Source organism: Sus scrofa, chromosome 13, assembly GCF_054392235.1.
Source record: "Sus scrofa isolate SSC_HxYL_T2T_F1_AM1 chromosome 13, Sscrofa_HxYL_maternal_Yorkshire_Landrace_v2.0, whole genome shotgun sequence".
NCBI classification, from domain to species: Eukaryota; Metazoa; Chordata; class Mammalia; order Artiodactyla; family Suidae; genus Sus; species Sus scrofa.
The window spans coordinates 123,878,405-123,906,159 of NC_139395.1; the positions used below are offsets into that span (position 1 = coordinate 123,878,405).

Below are 27,755 nucleotides of genomic sequence, written 5' to 3' on the forward strand. Positions count from 1 at the left end.
TAAATCCTTCCTCTAGAACCCACTTTGTTTAAATGAATGACCTTGGTGGACCATTTTGGTTAAGGGATGATAGTCTTTGGAGGATGGCCAGGATGAACTCGAAGGGAGATAGAGAGATGTGCAGACCACTCTGGATAAGATATGGACAAGGATTTTAGGGCTTGATTTGAGTAGGCTAAGGAGTATAAGGTGAGTTTGGAGGAGAAAGGCTGCCCATCAGTGGGGCTGGAGGATGGCGTCAAGAAGAAAAGAAGGTTGGTGGACATCCTCTAAAGGCAGGGAGAATTAGAACATACTCTTTTCAGTTGTAAGCTTGCTGTCTGCTAGCATGGACTGCATTATACCTCTCTTCTCTGGCCCAAACTTTCCATGAAGTTCACTGCACATACAGCCTTAACTTGCTGTTATTTGGAGGACAGGAGAGAGTGGGGTATCATCTAGTTGGTTGATGAAGTGAAGAAAAGGGCAGAAGCAAATGAAACATGGAATGGAGTAAACTTTAAGCAAATTATCAAACTTTTCAGAAGCCTCCTTTTTCTCATCTTTAATATGAAGATAACCACTTGCCACATAGGGTTGTTGTGAAGATTGAGTAAATTAATGTTTAAAGCAGTTAGAACTCTTTCAGTACATAGTAAGTGCTCAATAAATGGTAGCTGCTGCTGCTACCATTACTACTATTATTACTATTACTGTCATAATTACTTATCAGGTTTAGTGTTTGTCTTCATCAGTGGAGATAAAGCCAGTAAATGATGTATTCTTTTTTTTTTTGGCTTCTGTCCTTTTAGGGCCACACCCGCAGTACATGGAGGTTCCCAGGCTAGGGGTCTAATCAGAGCTACAGCTGCTGGCCTATGCTGGAGTCACAGAAACGCCAGATCCGAGCTGCATCTGCGATCCACACCAAAGCTCACAGCCAGATCCTTAACCCACTCAGTGAGGCCAGGGATTGAACCTGCCACCTCATGGTTCCTAGTCCAATTTGCTTCTGCTGAGCCATGACGGGAACTCCAAGTGATGTATTCTTTAGAGTAAAGACAATTTCTTATTTTTTTTAATTAAAAAAAATTTTTTTTTTGCCTTTCTCTAGGGCCACTCCCACGGCATATGGAGATTCCCAGGCTAGGGTCTAATTGGAGCCGTAGGCACTGGCCTACATCAGAGCCACAGCAGTGTGGGATCTGAGCCACATCTGCAACCTACACCACAGCTCACAGCAATGCCTGATCCTTAACCCACTGAGTGAGGCCAGGGATTGAACCTGCACCCTCATGGTTCCTAGTCGGATTCGTTAACCACTGCACCACGATGGGAACTCCAATTTCTTATTTTTGTTACTGCCCTAGGACTAGCATATGGTGGAGACCCAATACAGCTTTCCTGAATCATATCTTACTAGATTTTTGCCACTATTTCTTATGGGCAGATGATCAAAATTAGTGGTATTGTGCACCAGGCAGGGGGCTGATACTGTGTGTGCAAACTGCCATTTAATCTTTATCCAAATCACCTGCGATATGGGCTGAAAGGGTTATAGTAGAAAGTACATGAGCTTTGGAGTCATTCTGACCTATATATTCTGTTTGAGGTTCAATTTTATTAATATGAAAAGAACTAGAAATAAACAAGTTTTCTTTCCCCACTTGTGTTCATGGGAACCTCTTGGGGCAGATAGCTTTGAATGGCCAGATATCACTGGCATGGAGGCTTTGCTTTGTGTTTCATCCCAAGTTAGCTGAATCTCTATAAACCATCCTGCTTCCATCCCTCATCTCTCAATAACGCTGTAGGTGGGAACCAGGAAGGAAAAGCTATTTCCCCTATCTGGTTTATACAATCTGAAATATATGAAAGGGTTTTTAAGGTTTGGCTTGGGCATGAGGTCTGGTTTTGGGCTGCTGAGCTGTTCAAGTGTAGATAAGACCTCAACAAAGGGTAAAGGTTACAGCACAAGCTGCTTCCTCTGATAAGTGCCCCTCCACCCGGTATAGGGTTGTGGGCAGTGATGGTGTTGGGGAAGGAATGCTAGGAGGCATCTAGGAAGTCATTATAACTTCGGGTCTTATGAAATTATAGAGAAAGTGGCTCTTTCTCTTAGTCACATTTGTTTTATGTTATAAGCTGATTTGCATGGCATAGGGGATGATTCTACAGGGCAAACTCTCTTAAGAATCCACTGGCCAAGTAGTTTCTATCTTAACATATGTGTCCACTTCTCATAGGTCATGGCTGTTCCAGAGGTAGGTCCTGGTTCCCACAATGGAGGCGTTCTTAACCCTGGCTGCATATTAGAATTCCCTGGGGAACTTTAAAAAACTGCTGACCCCTGGGCTCTACCCCAGGTCAATTGAATTAGAATCTCTAGAGGTGGAGCCTGAGCATTACTTTTATAAAAAGAAAAAGAGAAATTAAAAGAAAATGTTAAAATGAATTGCAAACTGAGAAAATATTTGCAAAACTGCAAATCTAATAAAGGGCTTGTATCCAAAATATATAAAGAACTCTTAAACGTTAATAAGAAAATGAAGACTCCAATTAAATAATGCAGAAAAGATGTGAACAAATACTTTACCAAAGAATATATATGCATGGCAAATGAATACATGAAAAGATGCTTGAAATATTCATAATTAGGGAAGTGCAAATTAAAACCATATTGAAATATCAGTATATACCTTTTTAAAATGGCAAACAAACAAGACAACCACAAAAAATAACACCTGATAATTCTCAGTGCTGAGGAGGAATAGAGCAACTGGAACTCTCATGCATAGCTGGTGAAAATAAAAAATAATATTGCCACTTTGGAAAAAAGCTTGGCAATTTATTATAAAGTTAAATATACACTTGCAATGCAACCCAGCAATTCCACTTCTAGGTACTTAATCAAGAGATATGGCAACTTGTGTTCACACAAAAACCTGTACATTAATACTTATAATGGCTTTATTCACAATGGCCCTGGTCTGGAAACAACCCAATTGTCATTCAACTAGTAAATGAATAAACAAACTGTGGAGTATCCATACAATGGATACACAACCTAACTGAATCTTAGATGCATCATACTAAGTAAAAAAAATGAACTCAAAAGGGATATGGAATGATTCCATTTATGTGAGATTCTGGAAAAGGCAAGGATAGAAATAGAAAACAGATCAGGAGTTCCCACTGTGGCACAGCAGATGAACCCAACTAGTATCCATGAGGACGCAGGTTTGATCCCTGGCCTCACTCAGTGTGTTAAGGACTCAGCATTGCCGTGAGCTGTGGTGTAGGATGCAGACGTGGCTAGGATCTGGCGTTGCTGTGGTTGTGGCAGCGTTGGACAGCGGCTACAGCTCTGATTTGACCCCTAGCCTGAGAACCTCCATATGCTGTGAGTGAGGCCCTAAAAAGCAAAAAAAAAAAAAAAAAAAAAAAAAAGAAAGAAAACAGATCAGTGGTTTCCAAGGTTGGGGGTGTGTTGAGGGGAAAAAAATCACAAAGAGATATAACATAAAGGAATTATTTGGGGATGATGGAACTCTTCTGTATCTTGATTTTAGGGGAGGTTACACAATTGTGTGTATTGGTCAAAACTCATAGAATTGTATGTTTAAAATGGTCACTGTTATTGTGTGTAATTACAACTTATAAAGCCTCCCCTCCCCTCTCCCAACCCATTATTCAGAAACAAGTTTCCCAAGTAGTTTAAATTCATAGAAAGGGTTGAAAAATGTTGCTTGCATAACAAATTTGAATCTAGGTTCTGTTATTTAAACCTCAGTTTCCTCATATGCAAAACTGGAGATAATAAAACCTACCTAGAAGAGGCATTATGAGTGTTAAATGTGATAATGTATGGCAAGCTCCTAATACAGAAACAAAATAATAATAACCACTTATTAGGCACTTTGTGCCAGGTGTTGTAGAAACATTGTACATGGCAGATATCTTCAAGGAACAAAGGATCAGCTCTAAGTGAAGACCTGTGAATTGAGTGGGACTTGAAAAGAACAGTGAAAGTGCAAAAAAGTAATTGAGAAGATTTGATAAAGGGCAAATGGAAGAACTCCTGGGCTCAGCTGAGCGAGACTGGAAATCATAACTCTGTGGTAAGCTCCTCTGCGGGGCTGTGTGACCTTTCTCAGGGGCCCTTTTACCAGGTGCAGACTTGGAAAGGCAAAGATTCTGGGGTAGACTTTTCTGGGTAGTTTTTGAGGTGAAGTGTTGCATAAGTAAGTCAAGGGGCTTAGAGAATTCTTGATAAATATTAGAAGCAAATTATGATAGCAGTGAGGGAATGAGGGAATGGTCCAAGAGTGGGGTTTTAGTTTAAGGTTCTTGAGACAAAGCAGTTCTAGGTGATGACAGTGCCAGGATATGGCCAGGAGAGTGGTGGCTGATGTGACACCAGTGGTGGTGAGGGCTGTGGGCATGCCAGTGTCCAGTTATGTCTGGGCTCGGGTGATGGATGGGTTTATCCACCTGGATGTTCAAATTGCCTAGGGTCATGGTAGATGCTGGGTTGGGGAGGTACAGGGTGAGAGCAAATTGACTGGGAGGTAAGGAGATCAGGGGACATCGCAGGCCAGGGGACACTAACACCAGGAAGATGGATTTTAATGGACGCTTGCCACTGACAAGCATTGTGCCAAGAGCTTTGCATGTATTTTCACATTTACTCCACAACAACACCAGAGTTAAGCACTATTATTTTTATTTTGCAGATGAGGAAAATAGAACTTTGCAAGCTTTGGGAGATTAAGTAACTTACCAAAGATGGCAGAGCTAGGCAGAGGTGGAGCTTTGGTGTGACAGGGAAGGACAGGGATCTGGAAGGGGCAGCGGGAGGCAGAACCTCCTGACCCTGTGAATGGGTGAGGAGCATGAGAATGGCAGCCTCTCCAGACTGGGCAGCAGGGCAACTGTGTTCTCAAGCTTGAGCCAGCTTCTAGTTAAGGCCAGAGGAGAAAAGGACCATGTATTAAAAAGTGTGAGGATAGAGGAGACCATGGTTGCTGTGATAAGGAGAAGCAGTGAGAAGATGGATCCAGGGAGAGGCAGTACGGAGATGATTATGGGAGTGGAAAGAAAATGGTCGAGGGGGACTTTCTTTGGTTTAGTGACAAAGGATCATAGAGTGAGAGGCCTGGTTGAAGAAATTTGATATAAATATGCTAACTTTGGCACAGTTATTTTGGTCCTGGCCTGGCTGAGGGCTCTAAGAGGATTCTGGCTGGCCTCAGTTGGCCATGAGCCAGTTACAAAGTGTTGAGAAGTGTTACAGATGAGACCATATGCAGAGAAGGGCATCCCTAACTGGAGGAGAAGCAGGGTTTTCTTTTGATGTCTGGTGCAATGGTGAAGGCCTCAGTTACTGACCAGTACCAGGGCCTTTGGTGGATCTGGGCCAGTGAAGTGCTGGTAAGTGTTTAACGACTCTCTGAAAACAAACAACAAATAAATAAACTCTGATTTATAGCATTTTCCAATTTCTGTGGTATAAATACTCCCACCATAGCTCCAGCCTAGGTTACCTATATAGCAGCACCCATGAGCGTGGTGTCAGGGAGGCGGGCTTCTAGCCTGTGACCGTGCCTTGTTTTAATTTCTAAATGTAATGTAGCACCATGAAGGATAGCATATGTGTGACTGATCTGTGAGAATTGTCTGTGGACCAGACTACAATAGGATGGGATCTAGAGGAGACCGTGCAGTCTGAATTTGCTGGACAGGACTCTCAGCTACCTGCCCTGTGCCCCTTGTAGGACCCCTTGGTTATATGTCTGCCTTTTGTCCTACCATTGCTATTCTGTTCTTCATGCTAACATTTTTAGATTTATAAAATTAATGGTGAGTAAGAATCTGGCACCTTCCCCCAAATAATTTATTTGCCAAAGAAGTTTGAAAATGATTGCAATCAGGTTAATAGAATTTCAAGCATCCACAAAATTTATTCATGTGAATAATTTATTTTCATCTATAAGAAAAAACCCTCTATTATGCCAGAATTATTCTCAATAATTAGAATATTCATGAATATCAGAGAATGACTTCAGGAAAAGATAGTGGTAAAACCAACAAGGGTATAAGCTATGACAGGAGATAAGTAAAATCAATCTGGAAATATTTTCCTCATTCAATTAAATGTCAAATATAAACCAGTGCATTTCTGGTTGCACAACCCTAGTCTGTGCAGCCCACATGGGTGAAGACTACTTAGTCTGGATGTATGATACTAACGCAGAATTTTTCTTGCAATGGCATGTATTATCACACAGAACTCTGGATGTAAAATAGCATTCCTGCTTCTGCAGGAACATTTGAAGAGGCCACGACATTCACTGCCAGTACATGAGTTGACCTACATGATCTGCCACCCCTAAATTCAGCAAAGCCTCATGCTTTTGTAGTATAACCACCAAGAAACAGGAAGTTTTCCTTCTCTTTTTTTTTCAAGTTGTTCACTGACCCATCCCTGGCATGCCAGATCGCTTCCTTCCTGGCATCTGGGAAGATACTGTGAACTGCAACTCAAGAGGAGGTAAGGGGAAAAGGAAATAGGAGAGTTGTTTCACAAACTATTAATGTGTAAGTCATGGTACCTAATTAAAAAAAAAAAAACCAATGAGTTTTATGATTCTTTCTCAAGGAGAGGGAAGCACTAGCTGAGCTACCTTTGCAGAGTGTCAGTCTGTTGAACTGCTTGTGACAGATGGTGCTTTGTGATTATCGCAATGGCTTTATATTTCCTAGCTTTGTTTCCTCCTGCTTGGAGCTCACAATGCCAGTTTGAGGCTCATCAAATCCCAATCATAGATTTACACTTGTCATTTTGCTACTTTGCTTATCCATTATTTATTATTTATATTCTGGCTACATCCACCCCCTACAAAGGGATTGGCCTATCTTCTCATGAAAGGGAAAGTTAGAATAAAAATAGAGCCATTAGGACATGACAGGGAGTGAGAAGTTGGGCAATGGCTAGGCGCCAGTATAATTATTCAGATTGAAAAAGCAAAGAAAAGGAAGCTACTACAATTGAGCAAAACTCAATGCTGAACTCCCTGGTAGTCCAGGCAAAGAAGGAGCATGATAACCACTTTTCTACTGCTTCTTATATCTCACCACTAATACAATAGAAGAGTGGGGAGAACAGTCATTTGTCAGCAAGCATGCACTCCACAGACCTTCACCTGCACCAAGACACCTACCTGATAATATGGACGCGAGGGCTGCAATGATGAAGGACACGATGACACCAGGTCCTGCCATTTCCTTGGCCACCAGGCCAGACACCACGTACATCCCAGTGCCCACGCAGCTGCCAACACCAAGTGAGATGAGGTCCATGGTGGTGAGCACCTGGGCTAGCTTGGTGCCATGTGCTGTGGTTGTCCCAGTTCCCTCCAGCATGGACTCCACTGGTTTGGTGCGCAGGATCCTGGAGTACATTGCATACCAGGCAGCCCCCCACTGCACTCTCCGTGGGTCCAGGGAGGTAAGGAAGCCACTCATCCTGAGCGATACAGGTTGTGGTGAAGGTCAATTGATGGAAGAGTATACAGGAGCCTTAGTGGATGTTTCTGGAACTCATCTAGCGAACAGGGATCTCTCGTTTAAGAAAGGTCCAGAGGGACCCAAAGCAGCCTTCTCTTGGGCATGAATGTCTGCAGGAAAAACACAAGAAAGAGGAAGATGAGACCAAGTGAGATATAAACCATGACTTGGAGGCATGAGTGGAGGTCAGTGTACTGAATTGATAGGACTGATCTATCCTGTGTATTTGTATCTCAGGAAGGTTGCATTTCCCCCTTTGTGTCCTTGACCATCTGTGGTCAGCACTGTGTTGCCTAGTTGTTTGGAAAAGGATGGTCTGAGTCAGGGCTCTGCCACTTATGGCTCTGGGGCCGTGGGTAAGCTACTTCTCTCTGCTTTAGTTTCAGCAGCGTAATGGGATAATAAAGAGCTTAAGACAATGCCTGGCATGTGGAAAATGCTCTCTGTCAAACTCTTAAGTGCTTCCTACCTGGCTCTGCCAAGGCTTGGTCTGTGATTTGTGGACATATTCTTTGGACAGATCCTCATTTTTTACATAAGGGTATAAAACTGGGGGGAGTTTCTGTCGTGGCGCAGTGGTTAACGAACCTGACTAGGAACCATGAGGGTGCGGGTTCAATCCCTGGCCTTGCTCAGTGGGTTAAGGATCTGGCGTTGCCCTGAGCTGTGGTGTAGGTTGCAGATGAGGCTCAGATCCTGTGTTGCTATGGCTGTGGCGTAGGCTGGTGGCTACAGCTCCAATTAGACCCCTAGCCTGGGAACATCCATGTGCCGCGAGTGCGGCCCTAGAAAAGATAAATAAATAAATAAATAAATAAATAAATAAAAATTTGATCTATGACTCTCAAGAGGGCAGTGCTACCCCATGGGATTGTCTTAGAACTTTGCTCTCAAATGAAATGAAAAATGTTTTGAGAATTTTTTTGTTCTCCAAGGTTTGGGTTGGGGGAGTGTTCATGGCATTTGGTGACTAGGCCCCAGAGATGCTTAATGTGTGGGATGGTGTCATATTACTCTCAGATATCTCATTGGACATTCTTTTTTTTTTTTTTCCTTTTATGGCTGCACCTGTGGCATATGGAAGTTCCTGGGCTAAGGGTTGAATTGGAACTGTAGCTGCTAGCCTATGCCAGAGCCACTCTGGATCCTTTTTTTTGGATTTTTTAAAATTTATTTTTTATTTTTATTTTTCCCACTATACGGCATGGGGATCAAATTACTCTTACATGTATACCTTTTTTTTCCCCCCCACACTCTGGATCCTTAACCCACTGAGTGAGACCAGGGATTGAACCCACATCCTCACAGAGACAATGTTGGGTCCTTGAGCTGCTGAGCTACATTGGGAACTCCTCATTGGACATTCTTGTGGATGAAAATTCTGGCTATTATGATCTGAGCCTAAAACCTAACTCTGTTTTACATATAAGTGCATGAGACTATTTTGGATGCTTTTAATATACAAGTATCGTGATTTTTCCAGAAAGGCAATTATAGAATAAACTGAAGGAAGATTGTAAATTCTTTAGTTTGGAACTTAAGAAAACCAAGGCCCCCTTTCAGTATAATCCATGGTGCTACATCTCCACCTGTTAGAGCCTGCCATTTGAAACTGGCACATTTACACTGATTTTTCATATAGTGCAAGCATCTGATGACTTCATTGGTAATTGCCTGAGTTTACATACTGAAATATGTTACAGGCAGGTTACCCATGAATTTTGCTTTAGGATATTAAAGAGGGGTGTGTCAAAACATTTATTACAAAAGAAGAGGTGTTGGGACTGATAGACTTGAGAATTATTGTATTAGATGATTTCTGAAATTTTGTCAGGTTAGAAAATGCCAAAATGAAGCTACTTTCTTTGGAAGCCAGAAACTTTATAAAATTCTGTAAAGAATTTTTAAAGTACAGCTGGAACATTGATTTGAAGTACTATGCTGATAAGCCTAGGGCATTTACATTTACAGAAAGTACCAGCCCATGAAATATACCAATATTATTAATTAATACTACTTAACACTTAATGTAACACTTGTCTGCTTCTAAAGGCTTTGCAAACGTGACCTAATTAGGTGAAATGTGGCAGTTTGGTTCACAACGATTGGACCTATTGGTTTAATTTCTTCCTAGATTTGACAGCACTTGCTTCATGCTATGTGTTAATTCTTGACAACATCTTAAATATTAATACAGTTGGATAGTGCCATTGTATATGTCAGAGTCATTCAAAAGCCTAGATGTCAGCATTTAAAAAAAAAAAGATTTTTCAGATCTGTGAGAAAATGTATACCAGGACGGCTGCAAAAACAACTGCTTTACTTGAGTTATTGAGCTCTTGTGGGGAAATCAGTGTACATATCCATTTAATTTAAACCCACTGGTATGTACTGAGCACCTTTTGTGTGCCAGGCCTGGTGTTAGGTTCAGGGATGCAAAGACATGGCCCCTACTCTCATGGAACTTCTAGTCTAGAATAAGAGATGATAGATACCCAAATCACAATGCAAGGGAGAAAGTTTTTTTTTTCTCTTTTCTGAAAAACCTGCCTTTTATTATTGTTCTTAATACAAAGGTATAGCATGGCCATTGTAGAAAAATCAGACAATGTAAACAATAACATTCAGTGAGGAAAGACAGGACAAGTCAGTACATAGGTAGAAAAATAAAACCAGATTGTTCTAGAGAGGGATAAGGGGTATGGTATGGGTTGAATTATATCCTCTCAAAATTTATATGTTGAAGCCTCTAACCTTCAGCACCTCAGAATATGACCTTATTTGGAAAAAGAGTCACGGCAGATATAGCTAATTAAGATGAAGTCATAGTGGGATGCTGTAAAAGCAGTTCTTAGAGGGAAGTTCACAGTGATACAGGCCTTCCTCAAAAAAAAAAAAAAAGAAAAAAAGAAAAATAAAAATCTCGAATCAGCAACATAACCTACAACCTAAAAGAATTAGAAAAAGAAGAACAAACAAAACCTAAAGTCAGCAGAATGAAGGGACTCATAAAGATCAGAGAGGAAATCAATAAAATAAAGATTAAAAAAAAATAGGAAAAAATCAGTAAAACCAAGAGCTGCTTCTTTGAAAGAGTAAACAAAATTGGCAAACCTCTGGCCAGACTCATCAAAAAGAAAAGAGCACAGTGGTTAACAAATCCGACTAGGAACCATGAGGTTGCGGGTTCGGTCCCTGCCCTTGCTCAGTGGGTTAAGGATCTGGCGTTGCCCTGAGCTGTGGTGTAGGTTGCAGACTCGGCTCGGATCCCGCATTGCTGTGGCTGTGGCATAGGCCAGTGGCTACAGCTCCGATTAGACCCCTACCCTGGGAACCTCCATATGCCACGGGAGTGGCCCAAAGAAATAGCAAAAAGACAAAAAAAAAAAAAAAAAAAAAAAAAAGAAAAGAGAGAGAACCTAAACAAACAAAATAATAAACGAAAAAAGAGACATCTCAATGGGTACTGCAGAAATACAAAAAAATAAGAGAATAGAACAATTATATGGCAACATATTTGCAACCTAGAAGAAATGGACAGCTTTCTAGAGACATACAGCCCACCAAAACTGAATCAAGAAGAAACAGAGCATTTAAACAGACCAATCACTAGAAATGAAAGTGAATATGTGATTAAAAAAAAAAGAAAACTCCTTACAAACAAAAGTCCAGGACCAGATGGCTTCGCAGGTGAATTCTACCAAGCATACAAATGAGAATTTAAACTGATTCTTCTTAAATTCTTCCAAAAGACTGAAGAAGAAGGAACACTCCCAAAGATATCCTATAAAGCCCCCATTACTCTAATACCAAAACCAAAGACATTACCAAAAAAGAAAATTATAGGCCAATATCTTTGATGAATATAGATGCTAAAATTGTCAGCAAAATTTTTAGCAAACCAAATCCAACAACACATAAAAAAGATCACATACCATGACCAAGTGGGATTCATTCCAAGTTCACAAGGATGGTTCAACATATGCAGATCAATCTGTGTCATACACCACATTAACAAAAGTCAAAAACCACATGATCATCTCAATAGATACAGAAAAAGCATTTGACAAAATTCAATATCCATTCATGATTAAAAACTCTTACCAAAATGGGTGTAGAGGGAATTTATCTCAACATAATAAAAGCCATTTATGAGAAACCCACAGCCAATATAATAACTCAATGAAGAAAAGCTGAAAGCCTTGCTGCTAAAATCTGGAACAAGACGAGAATGCCCACTCTCACCACTTTTATTCAGCATAGTGTTGAAAGTCCTAGTCATAGCAATCAGACAAACAAAACAAAGCAAAAGAAATAAAAGGTATCCAAATTAGAAAAGGTAATATTGTCACTATATGCAAATGACATGATATATGGAAAACCCTAATTATTCAAATTAATAAACGAATTCAGCAAAGTAAATTTTCAGCAACATACATGATTAACATTCAGGAATCAGTTGCATTTCTGTGTACTAACAATGAAATATTAGAAAAGGAATATAAAAATTACCTTTTAAAATCACACCCCCAAAATAAAATACCTCAGAATAAATTGACCAAGAAGGTGAAAGATTTATACATGGAGAACTATAAAACATTAATAAAAGGAATTAAAAAGGATTCAAAGAAATGGAAAGATATCCTATGCTCCTAGATTGGAAGGAGGAATTAGTATTGTTAAAAGAACCATACTACCCAAAGCAATCTATAGATTTAATGTGATCCCTATCAAATTACCCATGACATTTCTCACAGAACTGGAACAAATAATCCAGAAATTTATATGGATCCGTAAAAGACCCAGAATTTCCAGAGAAATCCTGAGGAAAAAAACCCAAAGTAGGAGGCATAACTCTCCTGGACCTCAGACAATATTACAAAGCTACAGTAATCAAGACAGTGTGTTGCTAGTATAAAAACAGACATATGGATCAGTGGAACAGAATGGAGAGCCTGGAGATAAACCCAGACACCTATGGTCAATTAATATTTGACAAAGGCAAGAATATAAAAATGGGAAAAAGACAGTCTCTTCAGCAAGTGGTGCTGGGAAAACTGGACAGCTGAATGTGAATCAATGAAACTAGAACGCACTCTCACACCATGCCAAAAATAAACTCAAAATGGCTTAAAGACTTTAAACATAAGGCATGACACCATAAAACTCCTAGAAGAGAATATAGGCAAAACATTCGCTGACATAAACCACAAAAATGTTTTCTTAGGTCAGTCTACTAAGGCAATAGAAATAAAAACAAAAATAAACAACCGGGACCTAATCAAACTTTCAAGCTTTTGCACAGCAAAGGAAACCATTAAAAAAGAAAAGAAAAGAAAAGACAGCCTATGGAATTGGAGAAAAAAGCTGCAAAAGGGGCAACCAACGAGGGTTTAATCTCCAAAATATACAAACAACTCATACAACTCAACAAGAAAAAAACTAACAAGGCAATCGAAAAATGGGAAGAAGACCTAAATAGACATTTCTCCAAAGAAGACATAGAGATGGCCAGTAGGCACATGAAGAGATCCTTAACATTACTAATGATTAGAGAAATGCAGACCAAAACTACAGTGAGGTACCACCTCACATCAGTCAGAATGGTCATCATTAAGAAGTCTACAAATAACAGATGCTGGAAAGGGTGTGGAGAAAAGGGAATGTAAATTGGTACAACCACTATGGAAAATAATATGGAGGTTCCTCAGAAAACAATATGGAACTATCATATGATTCAGCAACCCCATTCTTGGGCATATATTTGGAAAAAAATTTAACTTGAAAAGATATCTGCACTCCTATGTTTATTGCTGCACTATTCACAATAGCCAAAACATGGAAACAACCTAAATGTCCATTGACAGGTGAATGGATTAATATGTGGTACATATATATATATAATGGAATACAACTCAGCTATAAAAATAAACAAAACAATTCCATTTTCAGCAACATTAATGCAACTAGAGATTATCATACTAAGTGAAGTAAGTCAGAAAGAGAAGAATACCATATGCTATCACTTGTATGTGGAATCTAAAATATGGCATAAATGAACCTATCTACAAAACAGAAACAGACTCACAGACATGAAGAACAGATTCGTGGTTTCCAAGGAGGAGGGTGGAGGGAGTGGGATGGACTGGGAGTTTGGGGTTAAATAGATGCAAACTGTTACATTTAGAATGGCTAGACAATAAGGTCCTACTGTATAGCACAAAAAACTATATCCAGTCTCCTGGGATAGACTATGATGGAAAATAATATTTTAAAAATTGTGTGTGTGTGTGTGTGTGTGTGTGACCGAGTCACTTTGCTGTTCAGCAGAAATTGGCACAACATTGTAAATAAACTATACTTTAATGAAAAGATATTTTTAAAAAAGATGAGCTCGTACTGGAGTTGGATGGAGTCAGCAGGGTTGGTTCCTTTTGAGAGCTATGAGGAGTCAGCAGGGTTGCTTCCTTTTGAGGGCTATGAGGTTCCTTTTAAATATTTTTAAAAATATTTTAAAATATTTTAAAAGATGTTTTTATTTATTTATTTATTTATTTTTATTTTATTTTCCCACTGTACAGCAAGGGGGTCAGGTATCAGACACAACCTAGAATAGATTTACAAGGAGATCCTGCTGAATAGCATTGAGAACTATGTCTAGATACTCATGTTGCAACAGAAGAAAGGGTGGGGGAAAAAACTGTAATTGCAATGTATACATCTAAGGATAAAAGATGTTTTTAAAAAAGAGGAACTCATACTAGAGTAGGATGGAGTCAGCAGGTTGGTTGCTTCGAGGAATAGAGCTCATTCCTAGCTTCTGGTGGTTTGCTTGCAGTCCTTGGTGTTCCCTTGCTTGTAGATTCATCACCCTGATGTCTGCTTTCATTTTCACATCTTACTCTCCCTGAGTGTGGCTCTGTAGCCAAATTTCCTCTTTTTGTAAGGACACCAGTCATATTGGATTATGAGGCAGAGGAGACTGGGAGAGGTCCAGTAACTTCCCAAAAGGGCAGAGCTGGCCATTGGCCCACTTGCAAACCTCTTACTCCTGGCTCTCCTTCATGAGGTGTGCAGGGTCAGACCACTGAGGGTCGTGCAAGCCAAGACAAGGGGCTTGCATTTATTCTAAGAGCCATGAGAAGCCAGTGGAAGGTTTTATTCAGGTGGGCCACATGGTAGGATTTACATTTTAAAAGCTCATTGTAACTGCTGCACAGTTAACTGAAGACTGAAGCCCTGTGATTAGTCAATCCCAGATGGATGTGCAAAGGGGAGTGGGGTGTGTACCTGCTGCTGAGGGCAGCCATGTATCTCCAACCTGGCTGCACAGTGGAATTACCAGGGGATCTTTCAGGACACTGGTGCCTGGCCCCAACCCCAGAAACCCCAGTTTAATTGGTCTGAGGTGTGGCTTAGATATAGGGATTCATTCCTTAAAGCTCCCCGGGTGGTTCTAGCACTGCAGGGCTTAGGGGCCACTGCCCTGTGAGTAATGACTAAAGTGCTGGTGTAGAAAACCAGACACTGCCTGTGATGGTTAATTTTATGTAACCATTTTATGTAACCTGGGCTAAGGAATGTCACATACCTGGTAAAATATTATTTCTGGGTGTGTTTGTGAGGGTGTCTCCAGAAGAGATTAGAATTTGAGTTGGTGGGCTGAGCAAAGATCCCTTCATGCTATTTGCTAAGGGCAGAGGAAGGGTAACTTCACTGATTTGGCTGGAGCTAGGATGTCCCCTTACTCTCTCCTCAGGCATTGGTGCTTCTGGCTCTTGAACTTTCAGACTCAGATGGGGATTCAGTACCACTGGCCCCTCCCAATAATTCTCAGGCTTTAAGGCTCAGACTGAATGACACCACCTGCCTTCCTGGTTCTCCAGCTTGAAGACAGCTGATCATGGGATTTCTCAGTCTCCGTAACATGTGAGCCAATTCCTACAAGAAATCCTCTCATATATATCTGTATAAATCCTATTGGTGCTCTTTCTCTGGAGAACCATGACTGACCCATTTTCATTTTTCACATGGGGCTCCAAGTCTGATGCGAACTTCCTGTTTCTCTTCCTGGGCAAGTAACTGGGCCTCTTGGCAGCTGGCTTCTGCAGGCAGTGACTGTGAATGCTGTGCTGTCTGGAGAGACACCCTTTTGGATATTTGTCCTGATTGGCCCTTCATCAGAAACTGTCACCAGAACATTGAGAAAAGAGCCAGGCTGTATAGGGAGGTGACAGCTTCTATTTGATAATTAGAAATTGTGGTGAAAACATAGAGAATCAACAAGAATAAAGGTTGAAGGTGGTGAGAATTCCTTCCTGGCTCTCTTGCCTGCATGTAATTCCTCTGAGTGCTTGCTTTATTAATACAAATGGGCTTCGGGCATTCTCCTTCTTGGTTGGAAATTTACTGGAGAGAACAAAACGTACAAAGGAAAACATGCTTCTAAGTGACTGCTGACAATATCCATATTCATTACCCCTAGATTATGTTAATCAAAGAGAGTTTTGGAAGCTCATTGCTGTTGTCTTTCCAAGATGAGCAATAAAAGTGTGTTGTGCTTTCTCTAGCACTTTAATTCAGGTTTCTCAAAATACTTCACAGCTATAACTAAAGGAGGCTTGCAGGGGCTCTGGGAGAAGGGAGTCATCGCTGTGGTGTTTGCCAGCATGCTTGAGGGTTCGGTGGATTGCAAGCGTAATGATGGTAAGAGCAGGTTTATGTGAGGATGAAAATAGTTATGGTCTGGAAGTTCACTGATTAGGTAGGATTATTGAATTAGGTTGGAGCCTGCCTTTGAAGGCGAGGAGAGGAAGGAAACGAAGGCTAACAAAATAGTGAACAGCTTCAAATCATTCCTGCTTGATTTTGCATATCCACTAAGGGATTACAAAAATCCCTTCCCAACACTCCCCATTAGTGGACGTCCAGCCTTTGCTGGGACATCTGGAGCAGTGGGGAACCTTGCCTGATGGAAGCAGACCCTTCACATGGCTGGACACTTAGGATTGTGACAGAATTCTTCTAATCAGTGTTGTCAGGCAAAAGAAGGTTACAGTTAGAGTAAAAGGTGCTGGGTTTGATGAGCCTGTCCTGGCACCTGCAGGGTTCAGAGGGGCCTTCTGAGGCCCCTCCCAGCTCACCCTCCTTTCTGCCAGCCTTGCTGCTTCTCCTCTTCTGGGCTCAGTTCCTCCTTGGCTCCTGGTTAAGGACCTAATTCAGGAGCCATGTTCTCTGGTTTCAAACTCTGGCTCTGCCCTTACTATCTAAGAGACTTTGGGCAAAGCCTCTCTGTTTCAGGTTTGCCATCTATAAAACGGGATAATAAGGGCACTAACTAGCTCACAGAGCAATGATGAGAAGTCAAGGAGTTTAACGTGTGTGGAGCTTTTAGCACATTGCCTGGCATACGTGAGTGCCAGGAAGTGGTAGCCTACTAGCGTCACCCTGCTCTGGCTGCTGACCAGGTCTTTTTGTCCCCTGTTGCTGACATCCCCTCCTACCTCCTTAGGCAGCTCCCAGAGGACCCTTGGCTTGCTTCCCAGCCCTTACCCAGGGCTCTTCTCTGCTGAAACTCCCCTGGATTCTCCAGCTGCAGACCGTACATCCTGGTATTTCACTTCTATACATTCTTGCTTGCCTTTCTCATACTTGTAGGGAAGGGTCTCCTTTCCTGTGTTTTGTTATCTAAAGGGGATCCTTAGCAGATTTGCTTGGGCCTTTGGATGTTACATCTCTTCTCATTCCTTTACACCATTGACTTTCCCACTCCAAATGAACACACAACATTGGGAGGTTCACCTACAGTCACCACTCTATCCCTGAAAGCACAACCTCCTTCTGACCTTCATGCCTGTGGTTTTCTGTGGCTCAAGCAGTCAGTCTTTGATGGCAGATTCTCAGCTGAGGTCCTGGCCTTTGTTGCTCTTCTGTTTCTTCCAAGCTTGCCAGTTTTGGCTCCATGTTTGTACCCTAATTGTGGAGTCACTTGCCTGTCAGTGACTATGATTTTACGTGGGGTGGCCAGATACAGGTCAGGTATATGTGGATCCCACAGTCTGTGCTATCCAAACAGAACACCCTAGCAAACTGAATTGATATCTATGTCCTGGCAAATTTCTCCTGTTGTTCCTAGTTTTGTTCTCTGTAGCTATACAGTTTAGGGCTAATCTGTTTATAGAAAAGTTTTCAAGTTTTTGAAGGCAACTAACATATCTCTAGGAGTCTTATCTTCCTCAGACTAAACATCTTCAATTTCTTCAGTGATCAGCAATGTCTCACATGGTACAGCTTCTACAACAATCACATTCTGATTTGCACTTCTTGAGCAGGCTGCAGTTTATCATGGTTGTTGTTTTTGGACCATAACAGAGTGGTAAGGGAAATGTTTTTGATAGGTCTGGCTGTGTATGTGTGTGTGTGTGTGTGTGTGTGCACGTGTGTGTGTGTGCGCATGCGCACGCGCGCATGCACCTCCTAAGTCATACAATGCTGGTGCCTGACAAATTCACTCAGATGTACAATTGGTTTTAAACCCAGAGTTCCTGATTTTCAGATTGCCAGTCATTCCTATTATGTCTTTGCTAAGTGTTTGATTGAAAAGACCCACTTCAAGTATTTCTTGGTCACCTACCACTTTCCTTACCAATGTGTTAGCTCATTTACATTGTATATATATATATATATATATATATATATACTCTTTTTCAGATTCTTTTCCATTAGAAGTTATTATAATATATTGAGTATAATTCCCTATGCTATACGGAAGGTCTTTATTGTTTATTTATTTTATATATATTAGTGTGTATCTGTTAATCCCAAACTCCTAATTTATCTGTCTCCACCTTTTTCCCCTTTGGAAACAATAAGTTTGTTTTTTCATGTCTGTGAGACTGTTTCTGTTTTGTAAACAAGTTCATTTGTATTATTTGTTTAGATTCCACATATATGTGATATCATACAATATTTGTCTTTGACTTACTTCACTTAATATGATAATCTCTTCGTCCATCTGTGTTGCTGCAGATGACATTATTTCATTCTTTTTTATGGCTGTATGTGTGTGTATATACATGTATATATAATACACACCCCCCATCTTCTTTATCCATTCATTTGTCAGTGGATACTTAGGTTGCTTCCATGTTTTGGCCATTGTAAGCAGTGTTGTGATGAACATTGGGGTACATGTATCTTATGTTTTTTTCTTTGTTGGTGGTGTTTTTTGTTTTTGTCTTATTAAAGTACAGTTGATTTACAATGTTGTACCAATTTCTGCTGTGCAGCAAAGTGACTCAATCATACAAATACAATTTTTTAAACATTATTTTCCATCATGGTTTATCCCCGGAGATTGAATATAGTTCCCTGTGCTATATAGTATGACCTTGTTGTTTATCCATTCTGAATGATAAATAACTAATCTCATACTCCCAGTGAGGTGCATGTACCTTTTTTGAATTAGAGTTTTCAGCTTTTCCAGTTATATGCTCAGAAATGGGATTGCTGGATGATATGGTAACTCTGTTTTTCATTTTTTAAGGAACCTCCAGACTGTTCATAGAGGCTACACCAATTTATATTCCCACCAACAGTGCATTGTAGGAGGGTTCCCTTTTCTCCACATCCTCTCCAGCATTTGTTTGTAGACTTTTTGATGATGACAAAGTGTGAAGTGGTACCTCATTGTAGTTTTAATTTGCATTTCTTTACTAATTAGTGATGTTGAGCCTCTTTTCATGTGCCTGTTGGCCATCTGTAATGACATCTATCTCTTGCTATGACTCTACTTCAGGCTTTGGATTGACTTCAGGTCTTTTCCTCAGTCTGAACTATGAGTCTCCATGTGTCTTCTTATCCTGGGATTCATGCTAAAGGAGCAATCCCTACCTGACCTATGCTGTTCTTTTCTGGCACAGGCCAAGAATAAGGGACTGGCGAAAAGTGCAGTGCCTCTTCTGCTTCGGCTTGAAAATGGCATTTCCACAAACTTTCCATTGGCTAAAAGTAAGTCAAGTGATCAGGACCAAAAGTTAATGGGGTATGTAGTATGTTCCTCCCATAGAAGCCAAGTGATTCATATGGCAAAGGTGAGATTGTATACTTTTTAAAAGGAGGATGTGAATAGTTGTGATGAGAATATAACTTATATCACTGAGTGTTTGCTATATACTAGGCAGAGCAATTGCATTTTGCTTTTGAAGCTTTTTTTTTTTCTGAAACGATCAGAAATTTATACATCTAAGATATAAATGTAAAGAGACTTTATTTTACTCATTCCTGTACTTCCACAATTAATTCTGTAAAGGTATAAAGATCGATTTTCTTTAATGATCAGTGTAGATCCAAAATTAATCTGCTTCCAACACCATGTAGAACAAAATAATAAGTCATTTTAACTTTATTTGCCTGAAATAAACTAATCTTCAAAATTTTTTTTCAGCCTTATGGGGCTAATTGATCTTTACCTAGTTTGGGACAATATTTTGGCTTAAAAATTTCCCATTCTGCTTCCCTGTTTGTCAACAACACTTCAGGGGTTGAGAATATTATCTGTATGTATTTGGCAGAAACTGTTGTGAAAACACTCTCAAGAGAATGTCTGGTGTCTGCTTAGGGCAGAAGGGAGGGAAACTTGTTCAGAGATCCTGTTTTTCCATCACTGAGATACCACTTTCTCCCCCAACACCCCGGTCAGAGAAGCTGTCACGGCCCAATGTCACCCTCCTCTCTTTGTCACCCTCCCCCTTTCCTCCCTCTGACATCACACCGGTGCTCTTTCCACTGCTCCATATTTAAGAAGGTGAACAGAGCTGCCTACATTTTCTTTGTATGATCTTTCTGTCTTGTCAGGCTGGGGATGATCCCCAAAGGAGAGTGAGACATTTACCTAGTTGTCTATGTGGTAATGTTCCTTTAAAGGAGCTGAGGGAAAGTAAAAGGATGTGTAATGTTCCTCAAAACTCTTCCTAGTGTCTTGGCTTCAGTGGGGTTTTCCTCATTGCAATTTGGAGAAGCAGGAGTCTGCTAAATGCTTTTCATTATTAGCCAGCTGGCTCCCTTAGCATTGTTCAGGAAAATCCTTAAGTAGATACATCCCTGAAGCGTCTCTTCCTGGATATGCTAACAGGAAAAGCTTAGCCCACATGAGAAGCTCCCTCACAAATTCCTAACTGCAATTTGGAGAATTGACTTTGTACCTTTGGGTTTGGAGCTCATATTTGAAACTGCTTTTGTGTTCCCTATTCACACCCAGGCCTCTTTGTACTTTGATTTGGTTATTCTGGAGGCTGGCCGTCTATCTCTAAGATCCCTTCCAGTGCCCCCAAAGGAAATTTCTGCTATTCTAAAGGGTCTGCATTTTAAGTCAGGTGATTTCAAGCAGACCCTCCACATTTTAATAATGGCCATTTCTATGTGATACAGCAATAAACAGACAAGTGGACAGAATCTTAATTTTATAGATATAGGTAGGTGTTTTTTTTTTTTTTTAAGATGAAAGCAGGTTTATTGAGAGGTGCACATTCCATAGGTAGAATATGGTCCGTCTCAAAAGGTGAGATCAGCCTATCGATGTAGGTTTTTATACATGCTTCATGAACTTTCATTTCTCAACAAAGCCTGACTCTATATACCAATCCTCCTTCTATGCTTGGTAGCACTGTTCTCAGTACACATTATCTGCTTTAGTGGGTTCAGAACACCTACTAAATGTCTGGCACTGTGTGTGCATGATGCACAGATGGAAAGAGGAAGAAGATGACCCCTTGTTCTTAGAGCTCCCAGGCTGGCCGGAAGACAGTCGTGACATGAAATGACTGTCCAGTGTGGTACAGCACGTCTCCCACCTGACTACAGTGATTTTACTTGTTAGCCATTTTCCTTGTTGTTTTCCCCACCTTTCCCACTAAACTATCCGCATTTTCATGTTTCCTATTCATTTTAGCTCATATCCCATCTGTCGTTAAATGTGTTAACCACTTGGGCCTCCTCTTCTCTGATTTCCTAGGAGACTCCAAATCAGCATATTTTAAATTGTGTCTTGCCACCAATTGTTATACATTTGGAGGCTTGGATTTCCTTAAACCCTCCAAATGGTTTTGTTTTGGAAAGAAAATGAAATCCAAATTCCCTAAATGGCCTCAGGGCCCTAAGCCATCTAGGGTCCACTTCTTCTCAGAGTTCATTGCCGGGCTACCCTCTCTTTAGGTTCAGCCACAGTGACTTCCTCTCTGTTCTTGAAACACACTAAACTCTTCAGGACCTTTGCACTTGTTTCCCCTATGTGGAATCTCCTCCTCAGATCTTTGCATGACTCTCTTTTGATTCTGATCTCAGCTGAAATGTCATCTCTGCACAGGAGTCCCTCTGGGACCACCTGGGCTAAAAGTAGCCCTGGTCTTTCAGACTCTTTCTCTCAAGTTCTATCATCTGTCTGTCTGTTTATCTATCTATCTGTCTATCTATCCATCTATTTATTTATTTTTGTATAAGATATCTCTATTTGACATTTATTTATTCATGTTTTCATTGTCTTTATCTTCTCTCCAGACTGTAAACTCCTTGAAGGTACATATTTGTCTGTTTTGTTCTTTGCTTAATCCCCAGAGATCACAGCATGGACTAGCAAACAGTAGGTAATTGACAAATGTTTGTAGAATGAAGATTTTTCCATAGTGCTAAAAATAGTATTTGGCATAAAATATTTCTTTATACAAGGTATCATTTACAATAGCAGTTTGTAATAATCCCTGATCTCTTGAGACATCTGTTACAACAGACAATGACTTCCTTTGTTGAATACCCTTTGCACACAAAATCAAAGAACACAAACCCTCAGAAATCATTTAATATAAACCTCAGATTTTATAAATGATTAAACTCAATTTTCATTGATTGCCTCCACAAATCCCTTTGGGGAACCAAATTATATATATTATCTAGATATAGAAATTATCTATATTACCTATTAATTAGTTATAAATAAATTATCTTTCTGTGTTTTTGATCCTTTAATATTAACTCAAGGGAAGACTGAATTAAAAATCCACAATATTATAATATTAAAACATTTAACATTAAAACATTAACATCTAGTTAAAGTTAGAGTAGTACTTTTTGATGTAGATGGTTTGAGACCTTGAACAATCTTTCATCCAATCAGAGCTATAAAAATCTCATAAATCATGGAGTATGTACCATAGAAGATAAGGTATAATTTTTAGTTTGCATCATTCTTTTTTTTTTTTCCAATCTGGGAGGAAAATAGTTGAGAACTTTGACAGCCTGGAATTCAATATGTTTTTGAAAAATGGAAATTGCTTTTCCCTGTGGATGCACTGTTCACTTCTAGCTTGAGTCTGCTTTGAGGATAGCACTCACCCAAGGTCTGCAGGCCCTTGGCTATGCCCTGGATCCACAGCCCAGTGAACTCTCTGGAGGCAGGTTCCTTTCCTGACTATCAGCATGTCTTTTCATTAGGAAATCTGAAAACTTTCAGATTCCAGCAGCACTTAACTCACAGAGGAATGCCAGATATCATTTGGGGACTTTGAAACACATTTCCAACCTACAAGCTATTTGGCTAAAAAAGGTTTGCTTTAAAGCTTTTGAGTTAAAACTGCAAGTTCTTGAGTTCGAGTATATTCCTTATAGAGCACTTTAAGGTGCAAAAGTTAATGAAAATATAGTCAATAACATGAATCAAAGAAATGGGTCAAATAAATAATACTTCTATATACTGGTGGTGGGAGTGTGAAGTGACAGATATTTTTGGAAAGTAAATCTATCATGTGAAAATAATCAGGTGCAAAAAAAGTTTTTTCCCCCGCCAAGGGCCATTGCAATGCCATTTATAGTGGTAAAAACTAATCTAAATGTCTAAAAATAGGGGCAGAGATAAATGAGGCATTCAAAGAATAAAATAATTGTTCTTAAACAATATTTAATGACATAAATTGTTCAGAAGATATTAAAGTAAAACAGTTATGACAATAAGGGATATAAACTGCGTATTGTGTATGATCCAATTTCATTCTCTTCTAAAGGCAGAGCACTTAAATGTAAAAAGGAGGGATCAGTGGTGGTAGAATTGGGAATGACTTCTCTTTTCATCATTTCTATGCTCAGCACGTATTTTCTTTAAATCAGGATAAAATATTTAATTAAAAAACAAAACAGAACACAGAAGGTCCCAGAATAATGAGCACCCTCCTCTTCCTTGTTTTTTTTAGTTTTGCTTCTATGCATCTCCACTACTGGAACTGTTTTAGGTTCTGTTTTCCCTGTGGCATTAGATTAGCCAATATTATCATTTTCACTTGCTTCACTTTGGAGATAGACTTTTCAGGGAATTTTCAAGGAAACTCTGACTTGGTTACAGAATCAGCAGATTGGAATCACCAGATACCTGGAGGTGGGATTCTCCCAGTTGATGCACATAGCTCAGGCCAGTGCAGGAAGGTAGAATCTGTCCTTGAAGAAAACTTTAGTCTTGTGACCCTGGCTTCTCCTAGACTGGTTTTCTTTGGTTACAGAATCAGCAGATTGGAATCACCAGATACCTGGAGGTGGGATTCTCCCAGTTGATGCACATAGCTCAGGCCAGTGCAGGAAGGTAGTTAGAATCTGTCCTTGAAGAAAACTTTAGTCTTGTGACCCTGGCTTCTCCTAGACTGGTTTTCTTTCTTCATATGTTGACTATCCCCCAACCTCCAAAGGCAAGTAGTTCTGACAATTTCTTGTCAGACTGTTCTAAGAATTTGAATTAGTCTTAACAGGCTCATCTTAACAAAGCAAACAAGCAAAGACACCCCTCCTCCTTTTCAGGTATTGTCACACTTTAGCTATTGTCCTCTAGGCTGTCTCCACTTCTTATCTTGTCCATTGCAGGCCTTCTCTGTTCTGCTTTCTGCAGCTTCCGTGCCACCAAAATTACATTTCTGAAGTCATCAGTGGCTTCCGTGTTGCTAAATTCAACAGACATATTTTAGCCCCCATCTCCCTCCCTTGACCTGTCAGAGGTATTCAATGGGTTGTTCATGTCCTCCTTCTCAAACACTCTTACTTCATCTTAGAGCAGTGAGATCCATGGGTGTAGGTATGTCATGTGCAAGCTTCATGGTGATCTCCTATCATTCTTTTAGGAATAAGCTGTTGTGATTTTCTTCTTCTTCAGTGTAATGAGATTTAAAAGGAAGAATGCATCCTAGAAGATCCTCACTGCTGGTACATTTTTAGTCCTTAATATGGTGTCTGTTATTAAATAGAATTATAGAATGGTATCTACAATGACAATGGATTGGTCAGAGTGGGTCAACATCAAGAAACCATTATGTTATGATGCTGGAATGTCTTTGCTGAAAGAGTGGTCTAGAAGGGGAAGAGACACCCTTTAGTTGAACATGAAAGAGAAATGGGAGAATCTGCTTAACAAATATAAAAAAGAATGAAAAATATTACTTGAGGTAGAGGGTCAGATGGTTTATAGTCTTTCAGGTCCATCTGGACTTTTGGTCATTTATGCATCTTGACCCCTACTTAGAGCTGACCTGTCTGAGACTATTGTCGTCTCTGAGATGTGAAGATTGAAAGTGCAAAGTTTCTTTGCCAAGTGAGGCTGATGGACCTGCTGCCCTAGTACCTTTGACCTCCTCCCTTCTCCCGGGAGATACCAGCCCAGATCTGACCTCCTCTTTTATGTTTCCCCTAGAAGAGAAGGCCATGATGTCTGGTGTTTAGAACCAGCCCCAGAAGACCCATTTACTATGTTCTGTATCAATAAGATCCATCAGAAATAAAATATCTCTAGGACCAAGGATTGGGGTGGTAAATGGGATAGGTTAAACTCTGTTTCATATTTTGGTAGCTGAAGAGTGTTCCAAGAAAGGAGCCTTTGTGTTGAGAGTCTGGAATTGAGAACACTTGTTTAATTGGTTCCATGTGTCATAGGCAAGTGCTGAGAGTATAATTTCTTCCTACCTGGATTTGGGTTTGACAAGGACCCCATCCCATTTTAGTTAATGAAAAATCACCAAGTAAAAAGGGAACACATAAAAGGACGAAAACAGCCCACTTGCTAGTTTAAACTCTAGGTCTTATTCTGTTGCAAGTTGATAAAGGGTAAAATAAAAAAAAAGAGAATCTCATTGTGACGCTAAAAACGGGGAGGTCACATGGTTATATATCTAAAATGCAAGTGATAGTGCTTAACAAAGAGGGTCTTCCAGAGTTCCCGTCGTGGCTCAGTGGTTAATGAATCCGACTAGGAACCATGAGGTTGCAGGTTCAATCCCTGGCCTTGCTCAGTGGGTAAAGGATCCAGCATTGCTGTGGTGTAGGTCACAGACGTGACTTGGATCCCGCGGTGCTGTGGCTCTGGCTAGGCCAGCAGCTACAGCTCTGATTAGACCCCTAGCCTGGGAAACTCCATATGCCGTGGGAGCAGCCCCAGAAAAAGGCAAAAAAAAAAAAAAAAAAAAGAGGGTCTTCCCTTTCTGCCTTCTCTATTCACACACCTCAGGTAGAAATGTTTGCCCATCTCTTTCTGTGTGCCAAATGCTACCCATATCCTACCTTGGGTAACCTTCACTTATGTCATAGTATCCCTATATGATGGTTACTGTGTACCAGGCATGATTTAAACTGATATATAAATTCTTACAACAGCCCTTTGAAGGAGATATTATTTTTAACCATCTCCAGTTGAAAGATGAGGAAACTGAAGCATGGAGCAGTTAAGGCATTTGTTCAGAGTGACACAGCTGCTAAGTGGCAGAGCTGGGACTTGAATCCAGGCAGTGTGGCTCCAGAGCAGGGGCTGGTCTAGAGCAGCACTGTCCAGCAGAGCCCTATGATGACATGTTCTTTGCAGTGTTCCATATGGTAGCCATAACCACACGTGGCTCCTGTGCGCTTGAAATGTGACTAGTGCAGCAAAATAGCCAAATTTAACATTTTATTTAATTTCAGTGATTTAAATTTAGACGGTCACCCATGGTTAGTGGCTATTATACTGGACAACATAGTTGTAGAATCTGCATTTAATAACTTCCCAAAATAATATCAGAAAGGTGGTGGTGTCTTTCACAGGCGAGGACAGTGAGTGTCAGGGAAGTTGGAAGAATAATGCTTTTACCCAAGTCTCTGAAGCTGGAATGTGAAGGAGCCAGGATGCCAGTCTCTAAAATCACATGCTCTGGTCACCAGAGATGTACCCGTCACCCCCATCCACTCTCCCACCTCTTCATCTCTTTCCAAACAGGATGGGAAAGCATATCTTTCTTCCTTCCGCCTTATCAAAGCGTCTCTTTTTCCCTTCCTCTATTATTAACGCAGTAATAGTAGAACAGCCCTTTGTGACAGAACATCATGCTACATATGTGGGGGATGTGGCATTACCCTGGCTACACTGGAACAGCTTAACTTGATAGGAAGTGTATACCCATTCTTAACCTTAAGGGCTTATCTCAAACTGTTATTTCATTGTCTCTTTCTTCTTGGTTATTCTTCCTTCCAGCCTACCCCAGTTCTTCCATGATTGGCAACAAAATATATGCCTTGCAAATCATAACAGCCTTTGGTTAAAAGTACTAAAGTTATGTCTACCTCAAGCTTTGCTGTTTAGTGGGAACCCTACCCCCTACAGAAAACCCCAAAACAAAACAGCAAAACCTCTTTCAATTAGGTTCACATTAAATAATATTATTATTAAATTATATATATATGTATATATGTGTGTGTATATATATATTATGCATGATTTGGGAGACTGTCATTTTTCTGAGGCACAGTTTTGAAAAAAAGAACCTTATGTTAACCTGGGGTGAGCCAAGAACAGTGTCTTATCCTCACTCAGTAATCTCTCAACAACTATTAATGTTTCATTGATTTGCCTTCCTCTATCTCCCTTTAGTAACTTAGGACTTCTCTGAATAGGAAGTCTCATTTTAACTGCTGGGTATGAACAAAGACAATAGAACTCTGTTCAACCAAGAAAACCCTAATTCAAATACTGGTGCACCCAGGCTTTAGGCACCCAGGCAGTCCTTTCTGGCATCAGAAAAGAAGAAATGCTGTGACTTTGTCAGATAGCAGCCTACTCATCTGATCACAAAATGTGATTGCTGTCTTATCTGGAGACAAGATTCATCCAGCTCCCAGACAGGCGGCAGAATCTAATGTTTCCTGGTGGGGAGGAGCATGCC

At 40.3% G+C, this 27,755-nt stretch overlaps 1 protein-coding gene across 2 annotated transcripts in view; it reads right to left on the minus strand.

Annotated features, from left to right (window-relative positions):
• The window catches only part of SLC7A14 (solute carrier family 7 member 14), a 122,914-nt gene that overhangs the window by 52,639 nt on the left and 42,520 nt on the right, over positions 1 to 27,755 (minus strand). For both annotated transcript variants that reach the window (XM_021068226.2, NM_001243461.1), the window contains one exon: positions 7,203 to 7,658. In XM_021068226.2, coding sequence (XP_020923885.1) covers positions 7,203 to 7,506 — 304 coding nt within the window. In that variant the 5' untranslated portion in view covers positions 7,507 to 7,658. The remainder of the gene's footprint in view (positions 1 to 7,202; positions 7,659 to 27,755) is intronic.